At 36.2% G+C, this 23131-nt stretch overlaps 1 protein-coding gene across 9 annotated transcripts in view; it reads right to left on the bottom strand.

The window, feature by feature from the left end:
* Positions 1–23131, bottom strand: part of INPP4B (inositol polyphosphate-4-phosphatase type II B) — a 687065-nt gene that overhangs the window by 296893 nt on the left and 367041 nt on the right. For 7 of the 9 annotated variants that reach the window (XM_076010603.1, XM_076010604.1, XM_076010602.1 and 4 more), the window contains 3 exons: positions 21694–21812; positions 19330–19446; positions 14915–14968 (listed from right to left, as the gene is read on the bottom strand). In XM_076010603.1, coding sequence (XP_075866718.1) covers positions 14915–14968; positions 19330–19446; positions 21694–21812 — 290 coding nt within the window. The remainder of the gene's footprint in view (positions 1–14914; positions 14969–19329; positions 19447–21693; positions 21813–23131) is intronic. The other 2 variants (XM_076010608.1, XM_076010609.1) reach the window with 1 other exon arrangement.

Here is a 23131-nt window from a genome sequence, read left to right as displayed (position 1 = left end):
TTCTGTTATTTTCAATAGAACCATCAACTTAAATTCAGTGTCTTCAAAACTAAATAATAATTTCCTTTCCTTCTAATATTCAACATTTTGGACAATAACATCCCTATTCCCCTAGTCATGAAAAAATAGTAATAATACATTTTTCCTGATCTGCATAACTTATATCTATAGAACATATAACCATTTACAAAAGAAGAAAAACTTGCACATATCCATTTATTTATTCTTTCAAAAAAACAATTAATTTGAGGGACGCAGAAGCTGTGGAGCAGTAGAAGACACTTCTGTGACTCAAAAGGCATACAATCTAGTTAGTAAGGCATGCAAGGAAACAGAATGTTCAAACTACCCAATACTAATTGCTGAAATGTATGTTTGTACAAACTGTGATAGAATCAGAGAAAATGATGACCTAAGTCAATGGAAAAAGACATCAAGGAATGCTTCCCAGAGGAATTACACAGGAAACAACAGGCAGATGATTGTAAGACAATTAGTGAAAGAGAGAAAAGTGACTGCAAAGAAACAGAGGCATAATAGGATGCAAAAAATGTAGGTAAAACTAGCATTTGGGGAAATTAAAATAGTCTGAATGAGTGCAAAAAAGTGGTAGAGTACAAATAGACCCTTGCTGAGGCAAGCCTGGACCACTTCAAGAAAAGACTTGCATGCCAGGCTAAGGCATGTGGACATTTCTCCACTGGTGATGGTGAGAGAGGAGGAGGAAGGGGAGCCAAGAGGAAGAAGGGTGGGAGGATGTGCTGGAGAAACGGGAAAAAAAGGAAAGAAGAAATGTTGAAAAAGTAGGCAATACTGAAATATGTCAGCTTACCTAAAGTAAGCTGGGTTACTCTTGTTTGGACAAACACAGATGTTGGTGCTTAAACATCAGCTAAACTCTTGGGGTTTTGATTTTTCTCTTGGCTATGTTCTCAGATTCTTCCCAAGACACAACAAAATAACTGCTGGAAGTCTCACCTCATATCCTAAGGAAGGATTCTTCCCCCAGTATGTCCAGGATAAAAAAATATCCTGCTAGATCAGATAGTGTCTCATTGGTCTGGCTTCGGTCACAGGCTTAGGAAACTTATAATAGAACATATTGATACACCAATAGTTATAGACATATTGATTGCTTAAGTAATATTGGAGTTATATTCATTCTCTCATTTACACCTCCCTTTCTTAGAAAACTTGATAGCCAGGAAAGTTAAATATTCAAGGTCATAGATAGCCAATAAATACTCAAACCCAAGTCTATTTATCCTAAAGTCTATCTTCCAGATATAAATAAATGCCATCATAGTAGTCAATTACCAGCCTGGGCCAATGTCTAGCAGTATAGATTAAAAAATTACTCTCATGAAGCACACTAAACACTGCACAATGAGCCCCCATAGAGTGTGTCTAGAGTTCTAACACTCTTTTAGATTTTCCTTTAAAATAAAGGAATAGATTTTCCTTTAAAATAAACTTTTATCAGCATTCTGATAAAAGTAGTTCAGACTCTGAATAGATTCCCCAAATCTTATATCTATTAATACATAATTTAATGTTGTGCGTTGAAGAAAAGAAAGATTAAGAAGAAATAAAAGGCACTCAAATTGAAAAAGAAGATGTCAAATGGTCCCTCTTTGTAGACAACATGCTTTTGAAAAGAGAACCCTATAGACTCCACCAAAAACCTCTTGGAATTGATAAACAAATTCAGTAAAGTTCCAGAATACAAAAACATACAAAAACCAGTCGCATTTCTATACACCAATAACTAGCTTAAAAATAAAGAAAGAAATCAATACCATTTATAGTAGCTACCAAACAACAACAACAACAACAACAAAACTATGAGTAAATTTAACCAAGGAGGTGAAAGACCTCTACAATGAAAATTGCAAATCTCTGATGAAAGAAAGGAAAACTCAGCTGGGTGCAGTGGCTCACACCTGTAATCTTAGCACTCTGGGAGGCCAAGGCAGGCAGATCACTCAAGGTCAGAAACCAGCCTGAGCAAAAGTGAGACCCCGTCTCTACTAAAAATAGAAAGAAATTAATTGGCCAACTAAAAAATATATATAGAGAGAAAAAATTAGCCAGGCATGGTGTTGCATGCCTGTATTCCCAACTACTTGAGAGGCTGAGACAGAAGGACTGTGTGAGCCCAGGAGTTTGAGGTTGCTGTGAGCTAGGCTGACACCACGGCACTCTAGCCTGGGCAACACAGTGAGACTCTATCTCAAAAAAAAAAAAAAAAAAAAAGAAATGAAAACCCTGATGACATAAACAAATATAAGGGCATCCCATGCTCAAGAATTATAGGAATTAATATTGTTAAAATGGCCACACACTACCCAAAGCAATTTACAGATTCAATATAATCCCTATCAAAATGCTAATGACATTCTTCACAAGAATAGAAAAATCATTCCTAAAATTTGTATGAAATCACAAAAGACCTCAACTAGTTAAAGCAACAGAGAACAAAAAGCAAACTAATTTTTTTACAAAGGCACCAAGAACATACATTGGGGAAAGGACACCCTCTTCAATAAATCCTGCTGGGAAAACTGTATTTTCATAGGCAGAAGAATGAAACTGGACCCCCAACTCTTACCATGTATAAAAATCAACTCAAAATGGACTAAAGGCTTAAACATATGGCCCAAAACTATGAAACTACTAGAAAAAAATTTATGGGAAACATTTCAGGATATTAGTGTAGGCAAAGATTTTATGGCTAAGACTTCAAAAGCACAGCCAACAAAAACAAAAATAGACAAAAGGAACTATGTTAAAAGCTTCCGCATAGAAAAGAAAACAATCAACTGAGCGAAGAGGAGAAAATCTGTATGATGGGAGAAAATATTTACAAACTATTCATCTGACAAGGGACTAGTATAGAGAATATACAAGAAACTCCAACAACTCAACAGTTAAAAAAAATAGTCCCACTAAAAATTGGGCAAAAGACATGAATATATATTTCTCAAAAGAAGACATACAAATGACTAACAGGTATATCAAAAAAATGCTCAACATCATTAATGATCAGGGATATGTAAAACAAGACCAGAGTGAGATATCTTTTCACTCCAGTTAGAGTGGATATTACCAAAAAGACAAAAAGTAACAAATGCTGGTGAGGATGTACAGAAAAGGGAACTCTTATACACTATTGGTGGGAATGTAAATTTGCATAGCCATTATTAAAAACAGTATGGAGGTTTCTGAAAAAACTAAAGTAGAACTATCATATAATATAGCAATCCCACTACTGAATATGTAAAGAAAAAAAAAACAGTATATGAATAGGATGCCTGCACTTCCATGTTTATTGCAGCACTATTCACAATTATCAAGATATGATATCAACCTAAGTGTCTATCAGTGGATAAACAGATAAAGAAAATGTGATATATATATATATACACACACACACACATATATATATATACATATATATATATATATATATATATATCACACAATGGAATACTATTCAGTCATAAAAGAGAATGAACTCCTGTCATTTGCAGCAACATGGATGAATTAGAGGTCATCATGTTAAGTGAAATAAGCCATGCACGAAAAGGTAAATATCACATGTTCTTACTCATATATGGGAGCTAAAAAGTGGATCTCATGGAGGTAGAAAGTATAAGGATGGTTACCAGAGGCTGGGGAGCATGTGTGTGTAGGTGGGGGAGATGAAGAGTGATTGATTAACTGGTACAAACACACAGTTAATGGAATAAGCTCTAGTGTTTGATAACACAATAGGGTGACTATAGTTAGCAGAAATTTATTCTGTATTTCAAAATAGCTAAAGAAGATTTGAAATGTTTCCAACACAAAGAAATGATAAATGTTTGAGGTGGTGGATATCTTAAATAGCCCGATTTGATTATTATACATTGTATGCATGTAACAAAATATCACATGTACCCCATAAACATGTATAATTATTATGCATCAATAAAAAAGGTAATAATAAAGGCAGAAAATATGACATGCATTTGGTTCTGCAATGGGAAAGGTAGGGAGGGTTGGGGGGCATTTCAATGATGGACAGGTCTCCTTCCCACGTCCTTATTTAGTTTCCAGTATGACTTTTGACAGCTGGTAGAAATATGTGCCTCTGAAGGAGCAGCTTGGCACATTCTCTAGCACAAAAAAATAAGTTTGATGACATCCTTTCCATTTCTATCATCAGCAGAAGTGTTTCCTCTCCAGGAGGGAGTAATTAGCTTAGTCTTCTAGTACTGAAAATGAAACTCGAGTATCTTTACTACACTGACTCCCGCTGCCTTGATATCACCACAAATAGTATCTCACATGATTGCTTAAGTAGATTTTCCCTCAATCTAGGCCCTGAACCAAGGACTTACTCTCTGTACCTGCCTACAAAATACATGCAAACATGCATACATACAAAGGCATGAAGTGTGTTTCTTTTCAGGACTTGAAATATACAGGATTGTAAACTGAATCATTTATTTTCTTTGCCAGAATGGGAATCAGGCTCAAATAGCTGCAGGCTGTAACAATTACTATTTTGAAAATCTGACTCTACATTATGCAGCATAGTGGAAAGAGCTCTGATTGAAGAGCCAAGTTCTGTATGTGTCATAAATTCTATTTTTGCATCTATATTGAATAGATTGGTGCCCTTTCACAAAGCAGAAAGTGTTTGAGAAGATGAATAGAGTAACAACATTTGACCTTTTAAGATTCTGAAAACCTAAGACCATAAATCTCAAATACTTAGAGAAAAATATTTTTTTAGTGAAATTGTTGGAATTGCTTCCTTTGAGACTTGAAATATATAAGTAGAAACACTCTTGTGGCAAAATATAATTGGCATCTGAACAATAATTATCTACCATGTTATTTGTCATCATTTTAGAGTGTGGTGATTAAGAAGAGCACAGACTCTGGAGATAAATGGCCTTGTTCAAATCCGAGAACTCCTACTTAATACTTTTGTGACTTTGGGAAAGCTACCTCACCTCTCTGTGCTTCAATTTCCTGCAACTGAAGAAATCTATAAGATTTCTAATAGTATACTAATAGTATCTATGTCTTAGTAGTCTCGTGAAGATTAAATGAGCAAATATGTAAATCCTAGGGAACGGTGTATGATATGGAACAGTGCTGTTAAGGTTTGCTCTTACAATGATAAAGATGAGAATGAGTATATATTTAAAATATAACTAAAACATATTTGAACATACATATGTAAGGTCACAAGTCATTTAGGAAATACTATCTTTGATCAATTCACAGTTGAAAGTTTTTCTGTGGTTATCATCAAAACAAAAAAACCAAAAACTTTTTCAAAGTTTAGTACTGAATTATTATAGCACTCAAATATAAATAAAGATCATATAATAATATTAAAAACAGCAGCAATAGCAACTAGCATGTGTTGAGCAGTACCGAATGACAAACACCCTGATAGAAGCTTTACAACAATTATCTCATTTTGTCCTTACAACCACCTCATATAATAGGCACGCTTATCTCCCATTTTATTGATGAGTAAACTGAGGCCCATGGTGGTTAAGTAACTGGCCCATGCTTACAGAATTAATAAGTGTTAGGGTCTGGATATAAATCTTTGTTTAGGTGAGCCAGAGTTCATAATCGTAAATATAATGTCAGAGATCCCTGTTCTAAGCAAAGATGTATTTTTCATGTTAATATTTTTATCTTATAACTTTTTTCAACAATCTGGATTGGTTAGTGAAACTAATTTTGATAAACATTTTAGAAGATCAAGAATAAAGAAGAAGATTTGATTTTTTTTTTTTTAAAGGGGGAGCAGTAAGGTGAGAGAACTTTCCATATTGTAATGTTTTTCAGATGGCGTGGGGAAACTTCACACAAACTATTACTGAATGTGACTTCAAATATATTCTTTCCCTTTATTGTTTCACATGATTTTCTTTTATTATATTTATTTTGGATTCCTGAGTTTTGTCAAACTACTCGAAATAATCTTTTTATTTACACTATTATAGTATTAAGAAATGACTGGACAACACTAATTTCCTTATGTGCCTGTGGACATCGCGTTACTGTGCCACAAGGCAGTTTGCTTTCCACCAGAATCTCCAAACACATCAGGAAAAACAACTCCCAGTTCCCCTCGTTATCCAAATGAGCCATGTCCAAGACAGGCTTTTTATTGTTTATCTGGTAAACTGATCCAAGGAAGAGACTGTAACCTAAGTAATACTGCAGAAGAAATTTTAAAAGTAAAACCAGGAATTTCTAGTAAAGGGAAGACCAATTACCAAGAATTCCCCAGCTCTCTCCTCTGGAACTTCTACCTGCCCACTCCCTCAGAATTCCCAGAGACTCACCGCTGTCGGCTTAAGTGGCCTAGAACTTATTTACTAATGTGTTCAAACACACTCTAAACTGAAACAACCTTTCTGTGTGTCCAACTCACACTCCTTTCTCTTGCTTCTTTTTGCTACCCAGCCTGTGAGGTTTTACCACTCACTTCTTAATTCTTCAAATTCTACCCTCTGCTCAGCACCTAACTATTTTCTGAAAGGCCAGTGACCTCCCAATCAATAAATCCATTTTTTTTCATCTTCTTTGATATCGCTATAGAGCTAGGCAGTACGTGATACTGATCTTCCTTTCCATCTCAGAACTCTCCCATGATTTAGTTTCCAGGACATTGTATTGCCTGATTATATTTCCTGCATTTTGTTTTCTTACCACTCTTCATCTCTTTACTGAAAGCCATTCTTTTATTCTCCATATATTTTCCCATAGGAAAATTTTCCCGTATTCTCCGTATTTCCCAAGGTTCTAACTTTGATCGTGTACCCCTTCAACTTTTCTTTTTTGATTCTATCATTTTCAAAGATCACTTCTGTAAGGCTGCCTTCCACATTTTTATTCCAAATGCTGTAGTTACTTGCCTTACCCAAAATTCATTTCCAATGTGTTTCTTTTTTGCATATCCCAATGCACAGGGTTTGGAAGGACAGACCAGCTCTCCTTGCTATTATTGGTGTCTATGGCACACAATTCTAGCCAGTGAAATTTGAGAAAAAGTCTGGGACATGTTCACTTTCCTGAATAAAAGAGACAAAATCAGAGGTAATACTCCTTTCTCCCTCGCTTCCTGGCTTAGAAAGCAAACATAAGGCCTTGGAACTTCTGCATTTATCTTGCAGCCATGCGGTGAAAGACAAGCATGTGCACTAAAGGTCATGATGATTAGGGTAGTGAATTAGGAAGAAAGAAAAATCCTAGGCCTCTGATAACATCATTAGGCATCTGAACCAATATCAGCAATTGCCTACATGATGACTTTTTGCCGTGTGAGAAGAAAAAATTAAGGCTTAATTATTTAAGCTACTGTTAGATGTTTCTAGACAATATACATTTTGTCACCATCCCTTAATTCCATGCACTTACTTGCAAATGATTGCCTTGATATCTCCACATGAATATTTCCATCTGCATGCCAAATTTATCATAATGAAAATAAAATTTGTATGAAGAGGTCTGTGTATTTGTCATTTCTTTATACTTTCTTAATACGTAGCAGCATTTTATAGAAAATAAGAATAAAAATATTTAAGTGAATTAATAAATTGTGACACAACTAAGTCATAGTGTAACAAATATAATCTCTAGGAACTTCCAATTAGAGGAAACAGCATTAAGATTTATAGTTCTTTTCCTCACTTGACTGTTTTTATTTTGACATTATCAGCATCCTGGGATAGGATCTCATGACGACTTGATGACATGGCTTAGCTCCTCTCGGATGTCAGTTCTTCTCTACCCAAGTCTGTCATCGGTAACTTGGCTAACCCAAGACAGGCACCAAAAGACATTGATTTTCTTATAGTTATCATAGTTATTGCATAGCAATATAAGGTAGGGTTATCAAAACTGAAATGAACTATTGAAGGCCATCACTGCATTTTAACACGTGTACTCAGGTCCACTGACTCTGAGCATGACGCATCATCTAATGCAGTTATTCTAGACACCCACAGAGCCTTCAAACAGTGAATTGCTTGTCCTCCTCCTGAAGAAATTCAACTTAGTGAGAAAGCTCTTAGCCACATCTATAAGTATGGTTATCTTCAGAAGTGAACTGACTGAAAGTCATCACCAAACTCAAATCATTAACGGAGTTAGGTACCTTAATACTGTTCCTGAGAAACTTCTTATAGCCCAATGAGTTCAATAGCAGAAGACCCAGATTTTGGCCCATATTTCAATGTGACTTTCAGCAAGTTATTTAAATTTAGTTTCCAGCTCCCTGATCTATCTAGTGATAGAACAGGGTCCCTGTGAGGTTCAAATGTGGTATTAGATGTACAAATTCTTTGCAATTAATGAATTCTATTCCATTTATTTGTTCTTTATTTTCTGTAATGTCACAAATAGAATTGACACTGCTGTAAAGGGTGAAGTGATAATATATAGCTATAGGTTACCCTCTCCCTTAATCTGCTATGAATTAACAGTCCTTGTACTCTGGCCGGATGTTTTAGTAATGGCACTTGAGCCTTATGTCTATTTCATCTTTGATTTTCCTGAGAGTCTAACTAGTTAAACCATCTTCCCCACAGGAAAACAAACAAACAAACAAAAACTCCTTTCACAATATTTAGATGGCTGTGGTCTCAGAAGTTCCTACAAACAATCTGACCTGGTTAAACATGCATGAATTTCATGAGGTCAGGCTAGAGAAGAAAAATTCTGCTTTTTTTTTTTTCTGGCAAATGTCTTTAAGGAAGCAAAGTATGATTGTGAGGAAGGCAGAACAAAATTCTTTATCCATTGGTTTCACTTTCTGCCATGTTCAAGGTCAAAGAATCCTACAAAAGCCTTTCATTTGGAGCAGCTTGAATGATGTTTCAAATATCAAACTGGATGACGACTTAGAGTCAGAAGACTGAAAAAGAGGGGCAGAGTGACTTGCTGGTCAGCCCATCAGGTATAAGTATGATTTGAAAGTGAATCTGAAATAAGAAGGCTTTGCTTGTCTTATTTTTTCTCATATGTGATTCCAGAAGAAAGACTCATAGACACACTGCTATTTGTAACCCAAGACAGAAATGAGAACTGGGTATCAAAATGACTTTATTACAATGGAAAGTATGAGCATGCCTTATACAGTAATCGTGTTTTACAGTTTTTCTCCTCTTTTGGAAAGAAATACTCACTCCAGAAATGAATGTTGAATATAAGATACAGAGTATCAGAGTAATGAAATACTAAAACAAAAACAGAGAAAACAGGTTCTTACTCAATTCTCTTCATATGTTTCAAACTGAAAACATCTCTGGTGCACCAGCATAGGCTCTCTACCCAGCCACAAATCACCTGACAAGAACACAGACGAGATATCCAGACTGATCGATACACAGGAAATACAGTCAACTTTGTGGAGTCTGATATCATCAGACCATTTATCCTTCTCTTGGAAATACACAGTGTCACTCAGGAAAGAAACCCTGAGTGCAAGAAAAATATCTGTAGTAAATGATAGTGATTCCTGTGTTTCTACTGCATTTTCAGTTTCCAACACACTTTCACATGTTTCCCATTTTCCTTCCAGTAGTAGACAGAGCAAGTATTAAAGTCTCCATTTTAGATCTGGGGAAACTGAGACCCCAAAAAGATAACTTGTCCAAAGTCACACAGTAAGTAGTGGATCTTAGGCTAGAGCTTTTGGCTCTAAACTTTATGTTCTCTGCTCTTAATGTGCCATCAAGATTGAGAAGAAATCTACGAGGGGACAGAGTTGCATCCTTGATCCCAAATTTGAAAATGCCCTAGGTACAGTTGTTTCCAACACTATGTATACCTGATTTTCCCACAATGGTGTTCAGAACTGTTCTTGCATCCATTGGTGGCTTTTTCAAATGCCCCTTACAGTCTATTATAATACTTCATTTCCAGTTCAGTATTATATTTTCTCAGATACTTAGATTGCAAGTTCAAACTATTAATAATACCAAAGGATAGCAAGTACTTATTCCACATGTATGCTGAGAGAAGCAGACTGGGAAGGAAATAAAACAAAACCTGAAAGGCATGCTTCTGCCACGAAGTCTACATTAAGGGAAAAGTTTCTCTCTATGGAGAGGAGAAAATTTATCTTAATGTTAACCTTGCCCTAAGGATATTTTTGTTTTTTATCATCCTACCAATGAACTTTAGCCTAAGATTTAAAGTTTGAAGCTTTATCTAATACACACACACACACAAACACCTAAAAATTTGTAAGTATTAGTGTGCATGCTCATATTGAAGATTGTGTGTATGTGTAAATACATAACCACACGTCTAGAGTTTCAAATATGAGTTTCCAATTTTTTGTTGCTCTGAGGCCAGAGCAAGCAGCTATGCACATTTCATGATGTCTCAACTTAAATGCAAGAATGAAAAACAAATGTAGTAGCTATAACATACATTTCAAATTCCCTGAGTTGGGGTGGAAATCGGGGTTGTGGTGAGTGAGCTCTTGCTTATACCTAAATCCTATCCAATTAATATTTCCCAGGGAAACTGCCTTCTCACATTCCAAAATGCTAAGATGTCTATCAGTGCCCTTTTCACAAAACCCAAATGGCAATTCAAAAAATACCAGCAGATTATATAAAATTCAAATATCACTATAGGCCTCATATTAATTAAACAAATCTGTATGGTGCCTTCCAAAAGCTGCTCTCTCTATCAGGGTTGAAAACCATTACTCAACATTGCATGAAAGATCATTATCTTTGTGGCTTCACACACTGAATTCCTTAGGACACGGTATAAGGAGCAGCTGCCACCTCAGCATTTAGCTCCATCCTCAGTGAGCACATCTTCAAAGACAGCTTGACTTATTGCCATGAAACCTAAGTAACCTGGCTCACAGCAATACAAAAAGAAAATCTTTGCGACGTGGAAACAGATGTCCCTTAGCATTTTTTCAGCATGTTACATCACCTTCTGGTGTGGTACACACGACTTTTCTCAGTAAGTTTAAAAATAATTTTCACATGAATTTAAATGCCAGCCCCAACCTAGTTGCAATTATCATTCCATTCAAATGACTCCAAGGAAAGCCTATGTTTCTTTAGAATTTCCTTTTGTTCTTGCTGTGCGGCGTATATAAACTTACGGTAATTAAAAGCTATTCCTAGCCAAAGCAGACTAACCTTTTAAATAGCTAGTTTCTGCTCTTTTCCAGTCAAAAGAAATATTTTGGCAATCCATCACATTTTGGCTTTGCAAAACCAAGCAGCAACAGGAAGCCAATGCAAGTCGAGTGTCCTCCATGCCCACGCCGGCCTGTGTGAGGGATGGTCTCCATCCATAGAGTGTTCTCTAAGCATCCACCTGCACTTGCAGCTGCGCCAAGAACAATGCTGGGGAGGAGAGACGGAGACAGGACTGGCCGGCCAGACGCTAAAGGCCTCAGCCACTTGTCAAATGGTAACGCAACTGCAGAGTGTTTGAAAACTATAAGGGTGAGGTAAAATACCCAAGAGTCTAGGGAAGTAACTTGAAGCAAAAGTAAACGCTCAGTTCAGGGTCCCAGTTTCACTCACAAATCTCAGGGGTCAGTTATCAGATCATTTGAGCGGTGTCAGCATATAAAAAGATAAATGCTCCTAGGATCTACTCTGAAGCCGGAAGCAATTCTGCACGTTTTTTGACTATTACATAGCCCAAGATGGTGCTTCTACTTGGCTAGTGCAGATACTAAAGTTACCTTATGAAGTACCCCCTACTTGTTTCAGGGAGTTCTCAATATTCATAAAGTATCGAAAATGATTGTCATTTTCTTCCTCTTCTGCTCTGATCTACCTTGGTGATATTTTCAGCTGCCAACTCTATTCCCTACAGATGATCACTGACTGTAGGCCCCTCACATGTCCCTAGGCACTGACAGCCCTTCCCCACACCCACCACCACTTCTCTAGGCCACCACTTGCTCACAGTCATCCCTCCCATGTATTGAATCTTCATGATCTGAAAGTGACACTCCTCTCAGGACAATATATTTTGTGTGGAAGTAATGGGAATGATACTCATCTTCTTAAATCTTTGCCTATACCAATGTCAGAGCTTTTCCCCTATGTTTTTTTTTTCTTCTAGTAGTTTTTTATAGTTTCCGGGCCAAATGATTTTTTTAAGAAATTTCAGATTAAACTCATTCTCTTATTCCACTGTCAAGCCAGGCTTTCTGGATGCGAACACCATGGATTTCTTGTGGAAAGTTAGGAGGTATCAATGAATATTCTTTCCTCTATTGTGAGAGTCCAAAAAAAAAAAACGAAAACCAAAAACACACAAAATCCCCCTGAGAGACAATATAGAACAAGTACTGTGAGAGCGCAGATAATAGTAAGACAAAGAAAAAACAGAAATATGAGAGAAAAGCAGAAACAATATAAGGAACAGCATAGAATGTAATGCACTCCATATGTAAATTGCAGAGAAGAGGAAATACAGAGACAGAGATGCAAATGCAGATGTATACAGAGTAGCAAAAGTGCTCAAGGGAAGAATGTAAATAGGTAGTGCTTCCACTTCTGGCTAAGATGTAAAAAATCCCAAGAGACTGTCATCTCGTTGTAACACTGAGAAGTCAGACACACTACAAAATCATAGCTTTTGTTAAACCCATCAGAAACCTGAGGATGTAAATAAACCAAAATAAAATGAAATCTAGAGAGTTGAAAGACCCTTCCTAGACCTAAATTCAAAAAGCTTAAAGATAGGACTACAATATTATCCAGCAATCCCATTTCTGGGTATTTATCCAAAATAACTGAAATCAGGATCTCTAAGAGATATTAGCATTCCAGTGTTCATTGTAGCACCATTTATAATAACCAAGATGTGGAAAAAACCTAACAGTCCACTGATAAATAAATAAAAAGTGGTATATACATACAATGGAATATTATTCAGCCTTAAAAAATAAAATTCTGCAATATCTGATTACCTGGGTGAACCTTGAGGACATTATGCTGAGTGAAATAAACTAATCCCAGAAGGATAAACACTGCATGCTTCCATTTACAGATAGTATCTAAAATTGTCCAACTCATAGGAAATGAGAGTAGAATTGTAGTTTCCACTGTACAGCATTGTCCCTACAGTTAAAAACACTGCAGGGTACACTTAAGATTTTGTTAAGAGGGTAGATTTCATGTTAAGTTTTCTTACAATTATTTTTTTTTTAAAAGCACTAACCATGAAGGAAAAAAATTAACAAATTTTTGGACTTAATCAGAATTAAAATTTTTCTGATCAATGAAATATATTATTAAGTAAATTATTAGGCAAGCCAAAAATTGAAAAAAACTTGTATTATATCTATTCAACCAAAACACTCATATATACTGTACATGAAGAACTCTTAGAAATCAAAAAGAAAACTTTTTTTTTAAATAGGCAAAAGACTTGGGCACTTTATTTTTAAAAAGAGACATATGAATGGCCAATAAGCACAAAGAAAAGTGATCAAAATAATTAGTCATCAGGAAAACACAAATTAAAATCACAATGAGATATCACTTCATACCCATAAAATAGCTAAATGAAAAAGACTGACAATATCATGTGGTGGAAGAGTAACTAGAACTCTGATACATTACTAGGAGTAGTATTAATAGTATAAAGTCATATAATAATTTTGAAAAATAGTTGAAAATTTCTAGGAAAGTTAAATATAAATCTGCTCTATGACCTAATAATTATATTCCTCAGTATTTACTGAAAAGAATAAAAGCCCATATTCATACAAATATTTGTATCCAAATGTTCATAGACATTCATTCATTGTCAAAAGCTGTAAACAACCTAAATGTCCATCACTAAGAAAATAAATAAACTATTTATGCTATATCACTGTAACAAAATGTAATAAAAAGGAATGAGCTACTGATTTATGCAGCACATGAATTAATCTAAAATAACATGTTGAGCGAAAAACAATAGATATAAGAAAGCACATACTATATGGTTTGATTCACATTAATTTCAACAAGCAAAACAAATCTATGAGAAAATAGTTGCCTCCAGTTGTGTGGGGTGGCAATTGACTGGTAAAAGGCACAAGGGAACTTTCTGGAATAATGGAAATGGTCTATATCTTACCTTGAGTGAATGTTATTAGGCGTATGCATATAAATTCATTGAACTGAACACTTAGGAGTGGTCTATTTTATTGTATGCAAATTATACCTCAATAAAAAATTAATATGTGTTATATATTTAATTTAAAATTAATTAATTAAAATTAATTAAACTAGTTGATTAAAATTAATAAGTGTTATATATTTGTAAATATATAACACTTATCAACAAGTAGAAAGGAAATGAACTTAATTATAAAGGGTAGCAACACTTTAGAATCCTTAACTCCTTCTATGTTGAACCTATAACACCCTTTGCAAACTATGTCACAATGTACACATGAGTTATTTCAAAAGGCAAAGGCTGAGTTGAATGAACAAGTTGAGAGAAGCATGCAGTACACAGAAAAGAAAGGGGAAAAAGGCCTATCAGACAAAAGCAAAAGTTTGAGACATAAGCTTAGCCATTTCACAACAGGTAATCATAGCTATTTTTTCCCATGAATAGTAGTTGGCCATTTCATTGTAAAGTTTATTTGGATATATGCAATTAGTTATATATGCTTAATTTAAGTGCTTGAAAATTTGGATAGAGGTTTTTCTCCAAAATTTAATACTGACTTATTTTCTATATCAACTCTTAAGTTCCAAATGAAGAGTGCTTTTAAAGTATCGGTGGAAGTAAAAATGCCAGACTCTAAGCAAAGGTGAGGGAAATCCTATGGACAATGTATGTACCGTAACACAACCTGGAAAAAAATAAAGAATCTCTGGCTTTGCCTACTTACGTTCTCAGAAACCAATTTCTTCATCTTTAAAACAGGCATAATTATGGGAGTTTTCTGGAGATTAAAGAAGAAACCATATGTAACACATTAAACCTAGTGGTTGGTATGTACTTAGTGATCAAAAATTTTGATTCCTTTTTCCTTACTCATTGCACCATATCTTACAGATAGAGAGGAAGGCCAGCTAACAAAGTTAGTATCTCAACAGGAATACGTAGATTTAAACTTTGTAAGAAGCCAATTTAGAATAGCAAGTGAAGTTAAAGTATACTAAATGCAAAATGCTTTCATCTTCCGTAGAAAAACATAAAAAGTAAACTAGACTCTTTTGTCTAGAGAATTGTACTAGAACCAAACTGCTTTGGCCATATAGCACGCATGATACAATAGATGTACATGTAATCTCGATAAGTTCATTTGTTCTGAAAGTTTCAAATGGGGTTGCCAGTAATCAGTAGGAAAATATGTCTTGGACAAACCCCTGAGAACTGTTCAGTGTCTCCTGGACACCAGATTCTGTCCTATAGACTGAACATTTAACAAGTCAAGGATATAGTAAACATTTATTTACCCCCACAGCAAAAAGAATGGGGTCAATGTGTATTTCTGCAAAATAGAGCAGAAATGTAAATTTCTACCATGGGCAAAAACAATTTTGTGACCTAATAATATGTTTGCAGATTTGATGGGTGTCCTCAGAGGGATGTCAAAAGAACCTTGTTTATTACCTTCCAAATTACCAAGTTGTGTGGAAGGAAGGAGAAAGAGAGACAAAGTTTGATGGTGATGTTCTTTGCCTTCCTAAATTTCTCCTTCCTTTGAAGTTTCTGCTGTAACATATGAAAGGCTCAGAATCCCAGCTTGACTCCCTAGGGCTGAACACTATAAATAATGTCCTTAAAACACTTGTCTATGTTTCAGTTTCCAGAAGTTTTAAAATAGGGCATATAACCAGTCTACATCCAGAAGAAATCAACTTCACTGTTAGAACTTGAGTTCTCATATCATAAAACCATGGGCTTCATTCAATATCGGGCTTAAAAGTATCCACCAAACAGCTGGATGTTAGAGTAGCCCATTCTGAGAAAATAATTTCCTCAAAATGAGGAAAGTAACCAAAAGGTCACTCTAATCCTCATAAGGACCCCACTATAACTCACTCCCCTTCCCCCACCTGCCAAGAATTATCTGTCAGTAGGCCACAGAGGGAGACTTTTTGCAATGAATGGGAAGGATGAAGGACATAGTAAAAGGGAACAGTAGTTATTCTGAATCAACAGTTAGACTCTTCTCATTTGTTATGATGATTAATTGCATTTCTGCTGAAGTTACTAAGATAATCAATCTTAGGTCCAGTTGTTTGGAGGAGTGCAAGAACAACAACTAGTTGGTGAGGTAATAGCTGCACCAAGGGCACAGACGATAGGTCATTTATCTTTCAAAATATACAATACCAATCTGTATGCAAATAAATATGAAATGGCCAAGTAACATATTTATTTGACTTGTTAACTCCAAGTTATAATAAGCTCAATAGGAAAACACAAGCAACTAAGACATCTGACTCAACTCGTAAGTATTTGACCAGTCTTGAAGATCTGATTGTCTTGGGTCAGTATACTATGATCAATGGTTTGCTAAGACCAAATATTTAAAGTACTTCTAAATATACGTACATAATTCATTAATCTTCAAAAACATATAAATATTCATAATCTCATTTCTTATGCTTTAAAAAATACTACTATCTTAAAATATTTAGGTTGTTAAGTGTTCTTAATTATAAGCCTGACTTTAAGCCACTTGCTGCCTCCTACCATCACTCACTCCAAAGAAAAACTTAAGAAATGAGAGCAAGGGGACAAGGATAAAGATTGTATGTCCATGGGGACTGTTAGCATATTAATGAACTGTGTTTCTATTTACACTTCCATCACCAGAGCTAATTGTTAGCTATTTTAAGGAAGAGGTTATGTCTTAATTAATAGCATTTGGTAAATGAAAGCTGGTTGCATTTCTTTAGTATGTTCAAATTTCACATTTTACCTAACAGCAGGGATTCTAGTTCATCCTATACTTTTATGTGATAACACCTCTGATCAAGGAAAAAAGTCTGTAAAAGACCCTAAATAATTAGTTTCCAGAACTGAAGTCAACAAAAAGCATAATTAATGAGTAAGTTAATTAATTCTCTGTCTCTAGAGCATTAACATACACGCATATTTTAAATGAAGGAGATCGAAGGGGATAGAAATACCTTTGGTTTTTAATATTTCTAACTCTGATATTTCTAAATACTTCACAAACCCAAGTGTTTAGGGATGACACTTTCATTTTTATGGCATAGTGTCTGTATGTTATATTTAACTCTGCCGCTTCCATCCTCTCTGCCCTGTCTATTCCTTGGGACTATTGGAGCATTGGATTTAATCATATGCTTTGCAGAATGTACAATCCCTTAGTTTCCACTTTGTTTTTCTTTCATCCTTATCATTTCTATGCTTATTACTTTTCCACTTGCATCACTCCCTCCCACCATCTATTTGAACCATATCTCCCACCTCCCTGATTTATGATTCTTCCCCCTTTCTCTCCATTTCTCTCTCTTCTCTGGCAGACGGTTAAACAAAGAAATACACAAACAAACAAAAACTCCACCAAACGGTGGGTGGACACTTTGTGCATAGTCTATCAAACCTGGCCCAAATGTCCTAGTCCCAATCTACTCCTTTTTCACAAGTAACCGCAAAAATCAAGAAAAGTGGAAAGGAAAAGCCAAAACTGCCAAGTAAATATTTTTCAGTTGCCAATTTTAACCCAAATTTTTGCCTCTTTTCCAAAGAAATCAGAAACAACAAATGTAGGACCATCAGGGGAAAAAACAAAGTTAGTAAATATAGAAAAAGATTTTGGTTAATATTCCCTTATTTGGAAAAAAAAATATTCCCTTATTTGGTTTTTAATATTTATGTGGGACCATGAAACAACAGCCAAAACAATAACAGCAATAATAGCAGCAATTACCCTTATTAATTACTTTGTAGCAGTTAGTAACACTTCACATTTATTAATTTATTTAATCCTTACAACCTTGCCAGGTAAACATCATAAAGGAATAAACAGAGGCACCAAGAATTAACTCTCCCGGAGTCACAAAGCTGGTACGTGACTAGTAAGTGATGGAACCAGACAGTCTGGCTCTAGAACCTGCCTTCTTAATAACTGTACCAAAATGTCACACACGTGTGTCTATCCCATGCATAGGCCGTGTAGTCAACTGGGTATTTATTTTACAATTTTAAAGAAATGAATTTTTCTGGGGCTAAGAGGTGTAGAAACAAATACCTTCGATATAGAATATTTTTCTCCATTAAATATTCCCACCACCAAACTAAATATAAATTCCGTTTTTCTATGTCATTTATGTTGCAGTGAAGAATGGAAAGAAGAGAGTCATGAGCAAAACAGAAATGCCTAAGTGAGGGCAGAATTAACAGAAGCTACATTTTCCCTATACAAGGCACTGTGTGATTCTCCGGGTCCAGTAGAATCACTTAGCTTCAACCAGAACTCTCCTGGAAACCACTGGCCCACTTGCCACCCAAGAGTTTACTGCCTCACACTTCACTATTGACCCCCACGTCTCCTGCCTTGAAACCACACAAATTCATGCTAGTGGGAGAGATTGAAAGGAGAGGGCTGCCTCCCCCTTCTCAAAATTTCCCTTATAGTATTCTCTCCTGTATAAGAATTTTAAGAGTATCCTCTGGAGATAGTGCCAGGGTACTTAATTGTCTAAGTAGGAGGGATGATTCAGACCAGCTAGAAAGACCGAAGAATCTAGAACAAAAGACCACCAGGACTTTGCATGGCCTTCATGTAAAGATATCACTTAGAGCTTCTGCCCAGTGCTTCCAATTGCCTTCTCTGTTTGTTTTGGGGCCAGTGACAATGTCAGGAATAATAAACTTTCTTTCAGTATGCAAAAGAATAAACTGTAAGAATAGAATACTTTGTCAATCCCCTGCTTTAGAATAATTCTAATATCAAAGTTTTGAAATATTATTTAATCTTTTCCATTTGCTATCTGTCCATAATATTACCCCTTCAGCTTAAAACATGACAACAACTACAACAAATGTAAACCAAGAGATCAAGTCAGGCTTCCTGACAAAGAGAAAAATCTGTTCTGAAAGCTTTTGCTCCTAACCAATTGCCAAATTGGCACTAAGCCAAATGAATTTAGTAAAAAAAAAAAAAAAAAAAAAAAAACCAGTAAACTAAAAGCATAAGACAACCATAAACATGGCACAAAATATCCTCTTTGAAAAATGTCAGTCACATCAAAAATCCAATAGTTTGAAAAAGCATAACTCCTTCTTTTCCCAAAGAAAGAAATAAATGCAAGTACTTACAGTGTCGTGAGACTTGTCCTTGACATCATAGACTGTGAGTTTTATTTTGGTCTCCTCATAGATGGGATACTCAGATGGGAATGTGACACCAGTCAAAAACAGGGGGTCTCTTGTTCCCTGTAACAGCACAAGCAGACAACCTTGATTCCATAAAGCAGCAACTGCAGCTGGCAGCATGCAAGTGACACATGAGAATGCAGAGTGTGTGCCTGAGTCTGTTTTTCTAGGAAATGGTTCAATTAGAAAAGAGATCTGAATTGTCAAATGCTGCTCATGGACAACATGGCCCAGGGCCCCAAAGTACTAATATAGCTGTTGATAGTAAATGGTCCCGCATCATTGTCAGAGCTGCTGGTAGTGAGTCTTGAAAAACAGTTTATGTGCATTAGATGCAGAACCCTTCCTTAGGGTCAGTTGTCAGTTCATTTAAAATACATTTAATAGCTATAACCAGCAATTCATGCAAATAATCTAAGATAGTGACTGATCAAATTAAAAGGAAGCTATTTTCTCATAAAGAACCATTTGGTAATCCTATGCTGTCCATTTATTTCCTTTCTAGAATGATTCAATTGAAAGCCACACTCTGATAATGTCCATTTGTTTTTAGATGCTCAGCTGTGACTTTTTTTCCCCCAGACTGACTTGAAAACTAATGAAAGAAACTCTAAATTTGATGGATTTGGGGCTATAACGTTACTAGCTCAGGATGCAGTGCACAGGATATTTCAATGCCTCAGAATTCATTTTTAGAGAGCTGGCTTCCAACATTAAATTTTATATATCTATATATATAGCCAAATATCATAGGGATGTTTGCTAGACTTCTATAAACCAATTGTCAATGGAAGTTTCTAAAAGCCCAAGTTATTTGTTCATTCACTCATTCATTCTTTTATTCAACAAATACTTTTTGCTAGGCACTGCACCAAACACTTGGGAGCAGGCAGTGAATAAAACAACCCCAAATAGCAAAACTTGTTCAAATATAAAATTTTGAAATTTGCCAAAATAAATCAGTTCTAATAGTTAAGATAATAAATTTTATATGTATATTTTATCACGATAAAAAGGAAAGCTCAAGTCAATGAAAAAATAAATAAGTAAATAAATTAATTTTGGCAACATTTAAAAAATAAACAGAATTAACGCTTGAATTTTTTTATACAAAATGAATAATTTTGCAATTGTAGTCAAAGTTGTCTTTATATGAGTAACATTATTTTTGTTAATTCAACTATAGCATTATAAAATACCACCATTGGAATATAAAGTTTCCAAAGGGCAGATTCAGGGCTCCATGCAGTATCTGGGTCATTCCCATTATAGAAATGATTCCAGTTCAGTCTGAATCATTTATCCCACCACTACATCAAAGCAGGCGGTCAGCACTGAGCAAGCCAGGTCTAGGACAGGCTGCTTAGGTTCTAACAGAGAAACTTCATTCAAAACAGACACAGCTTACAAGTCCAAGAAAAATAAGCAAATCTTAAGGAGTTCAGAGCCTACTTTCTCCAGCCCCAGATGTTTAAGCAAGTATCTGTCATTCACTAAGGCTGTGAAATGTGTGATCAGAACAAAATAATCAAAAGGGAAGCACTTCCTCTTTTGAATCTGATCCAACACAATAACAAGTTTCCTCCTGACACATTTTGAATGTTATATTAGTAACAATAAATGTAAATAGGAAGGCTCGCCTCTGATGAGTAATATTTACACCTTTTGCCTGGAATCATTACAGTTTCTCAAATTAATCATCTACCTTTCCTTGAAAAACATCATATATTGAAAGACACACAAACAGCAGAGAATGTAAAGTTTCCACTGACAGACTGAAGAATACAGGAAAAGCATAAAAAGAGCGAAACCACTTAACATGTTTAAAACTTCTCTGGGTACTTTACAACTTTCTTTTTTTTCTCACAATAAATATTGACTTCATTTGATTTAAAACCTGTATGGTTTTTTTGTTTGTTTGTTTGTTTTTTTTATCCTCTCTCTATTCTATGCTCTCTTTGGGGATTTAAAGTGGGAACTTTCTATGAGAGAAACATAAGGTCTTTTTATGAAGAAAGCAAGTTCTCCCATTTGTTCATTCTGGTGAGTTACCAATACATGCTTAATAACTTCAGGTATGCAGTCCTTAATGATAGAAGACAGTAACATAGTATAACATAGTAATGGACCACGAACTAACTTAGTTCAGCTGTTTGCTCAAATCCAGAGCAAACACGGGAGGCGAGGTGGGGGGAAGGAGAGAGGGCAAGTGTGTGTGTGTGTGTGTGTGTGTGTGTGTGTGTGTGTGTGTGTGTGTGTGTGAAAGAGAGAGAGAGAGAGAATAATGCAGGCACGGGGCATGCTCACCTCCACAATTTCAGTGCTGGAGTATCTTGTCAGACTCTGCTCCGAGGGGTGGATTACTGAGATCTGCACCAGTGTATTCAGTTTCCGATCACGGACTGGAGCCACAAGGTCCTTGCATGCTGGCAATGGGAGAGGAAAGAGAAAGAAAAGAAACTAACACCACATCTCGGGGAAAACGTCTGTCCCGGGTTGAAAGTAAACTTAGCTACAGAGCTGAAGGAAATCTCTTGGGACTCGGGCTGGTTTTACAGAGGAAGTCCCTTGGAAGTACCTTACAGAAATAGGAAGTCACGTGCTGCGAAGCTGAATTGAGAGTTCATTTCCACTGACCACATTTGTAGCCCATGCAAGTCTTAACTGCTCTCAGATCCCAGCTCTAACGTGTGACTATGCACACACTGCTCAGGGACTTCAGGGACTTTTATTAGTTATTAAACCCTGGGCTTTAATTCACACTCCTTGAGGAAGTAAGCTGATTTGGGCCATATATGAAAAACTACCCTGTTCTTTAGTGACACCGGTTGGATTCGTTCAAATGTTTGGATGCACACGTGGTCCTTACCTACCTGTCCGCTAGAACTGGCCTCCCACAGTCACGCACGCCAACAAAGGCAGAGAGAGCGGTTACCCTACCCTACCGCAGCAGCACACAAGCAAGGGAGGAGGAAGCAGAGGAGGGATTGAAAAAGCCCAGGCTCTGCAGTCTGTAATTCAAGCCAAGCCTGGGAGAGATGGGTTAATTCTCGCCCAGGGGCCACAAATGTTAAGAACTTTCCCTTGAGACACCAGGCTCATATTACAGACTCTCACCACCATACCATATTTACTTGAATATTTTCTCCTCTCACATATCATTCCCTTAATTTGTGGAAGAAAAATTAAGAAACTTAGTCCTTTTCAGCAAGTGCAACATCTCCTCTCCTCACTGTGTTTCCCCCCCCCCCCCAGATTTGAAATATTAATATCACTCCCTTAAGTCAGGTTGCTGAGCTGCAAAGTGCCCTCAGGAGAGGGGGTTCAAGTTCAGTGCCACTGGTGGCTTGCTGCAGGCTGGAGCTATGGGTGGGGGAACTGAGAAGTAGCCCCAGGTCCTGGATTTCACCATAAGGATGTGGAGGGTTCTATGTCATCCCTATTCAACTCCTCTGACCAGAGCAGGAAAGAAGAGACAGCCCTGTGTATTTAAGTTATGTTGTGGCACTGCCTGGTTTGCAGGGCCTTCACTAGGACAGAGGTAATGCGGCTTAAATCTGAAACTGGAGAGCAAAGGAAATTATAGATGCAATTATCAGCTTCCAATCACTTACAGATCATCTCTTTTACAGAAGTACAGCAAGATGGAAAAAGCCTGTGCTTTGGAATTAAAGGGGCCTGGTTTTAGTCCAGTTAAAATAGCTAAGCAACACAAAGAAAATTATTTAACTGCTTTACTTCTTCT

This window comes from Microcebus murinus, chromosome 15 (assembly GCF_040939455.1).
Source record: "Microcebus murinus isolate Inina chromosome 15, M.murinus_Inina_mat1.0, whole genome shotgun sequence".
Taxonomy (NCBI): Eukaryota; Metazoa; Chordata; class Mammalia; order Primates; family Cheirogaleidae; genus Microcebus; species Microcebus murinus.
This window is presented reverse-complemented; position numbering and strand designations above follow the sequence as displayed.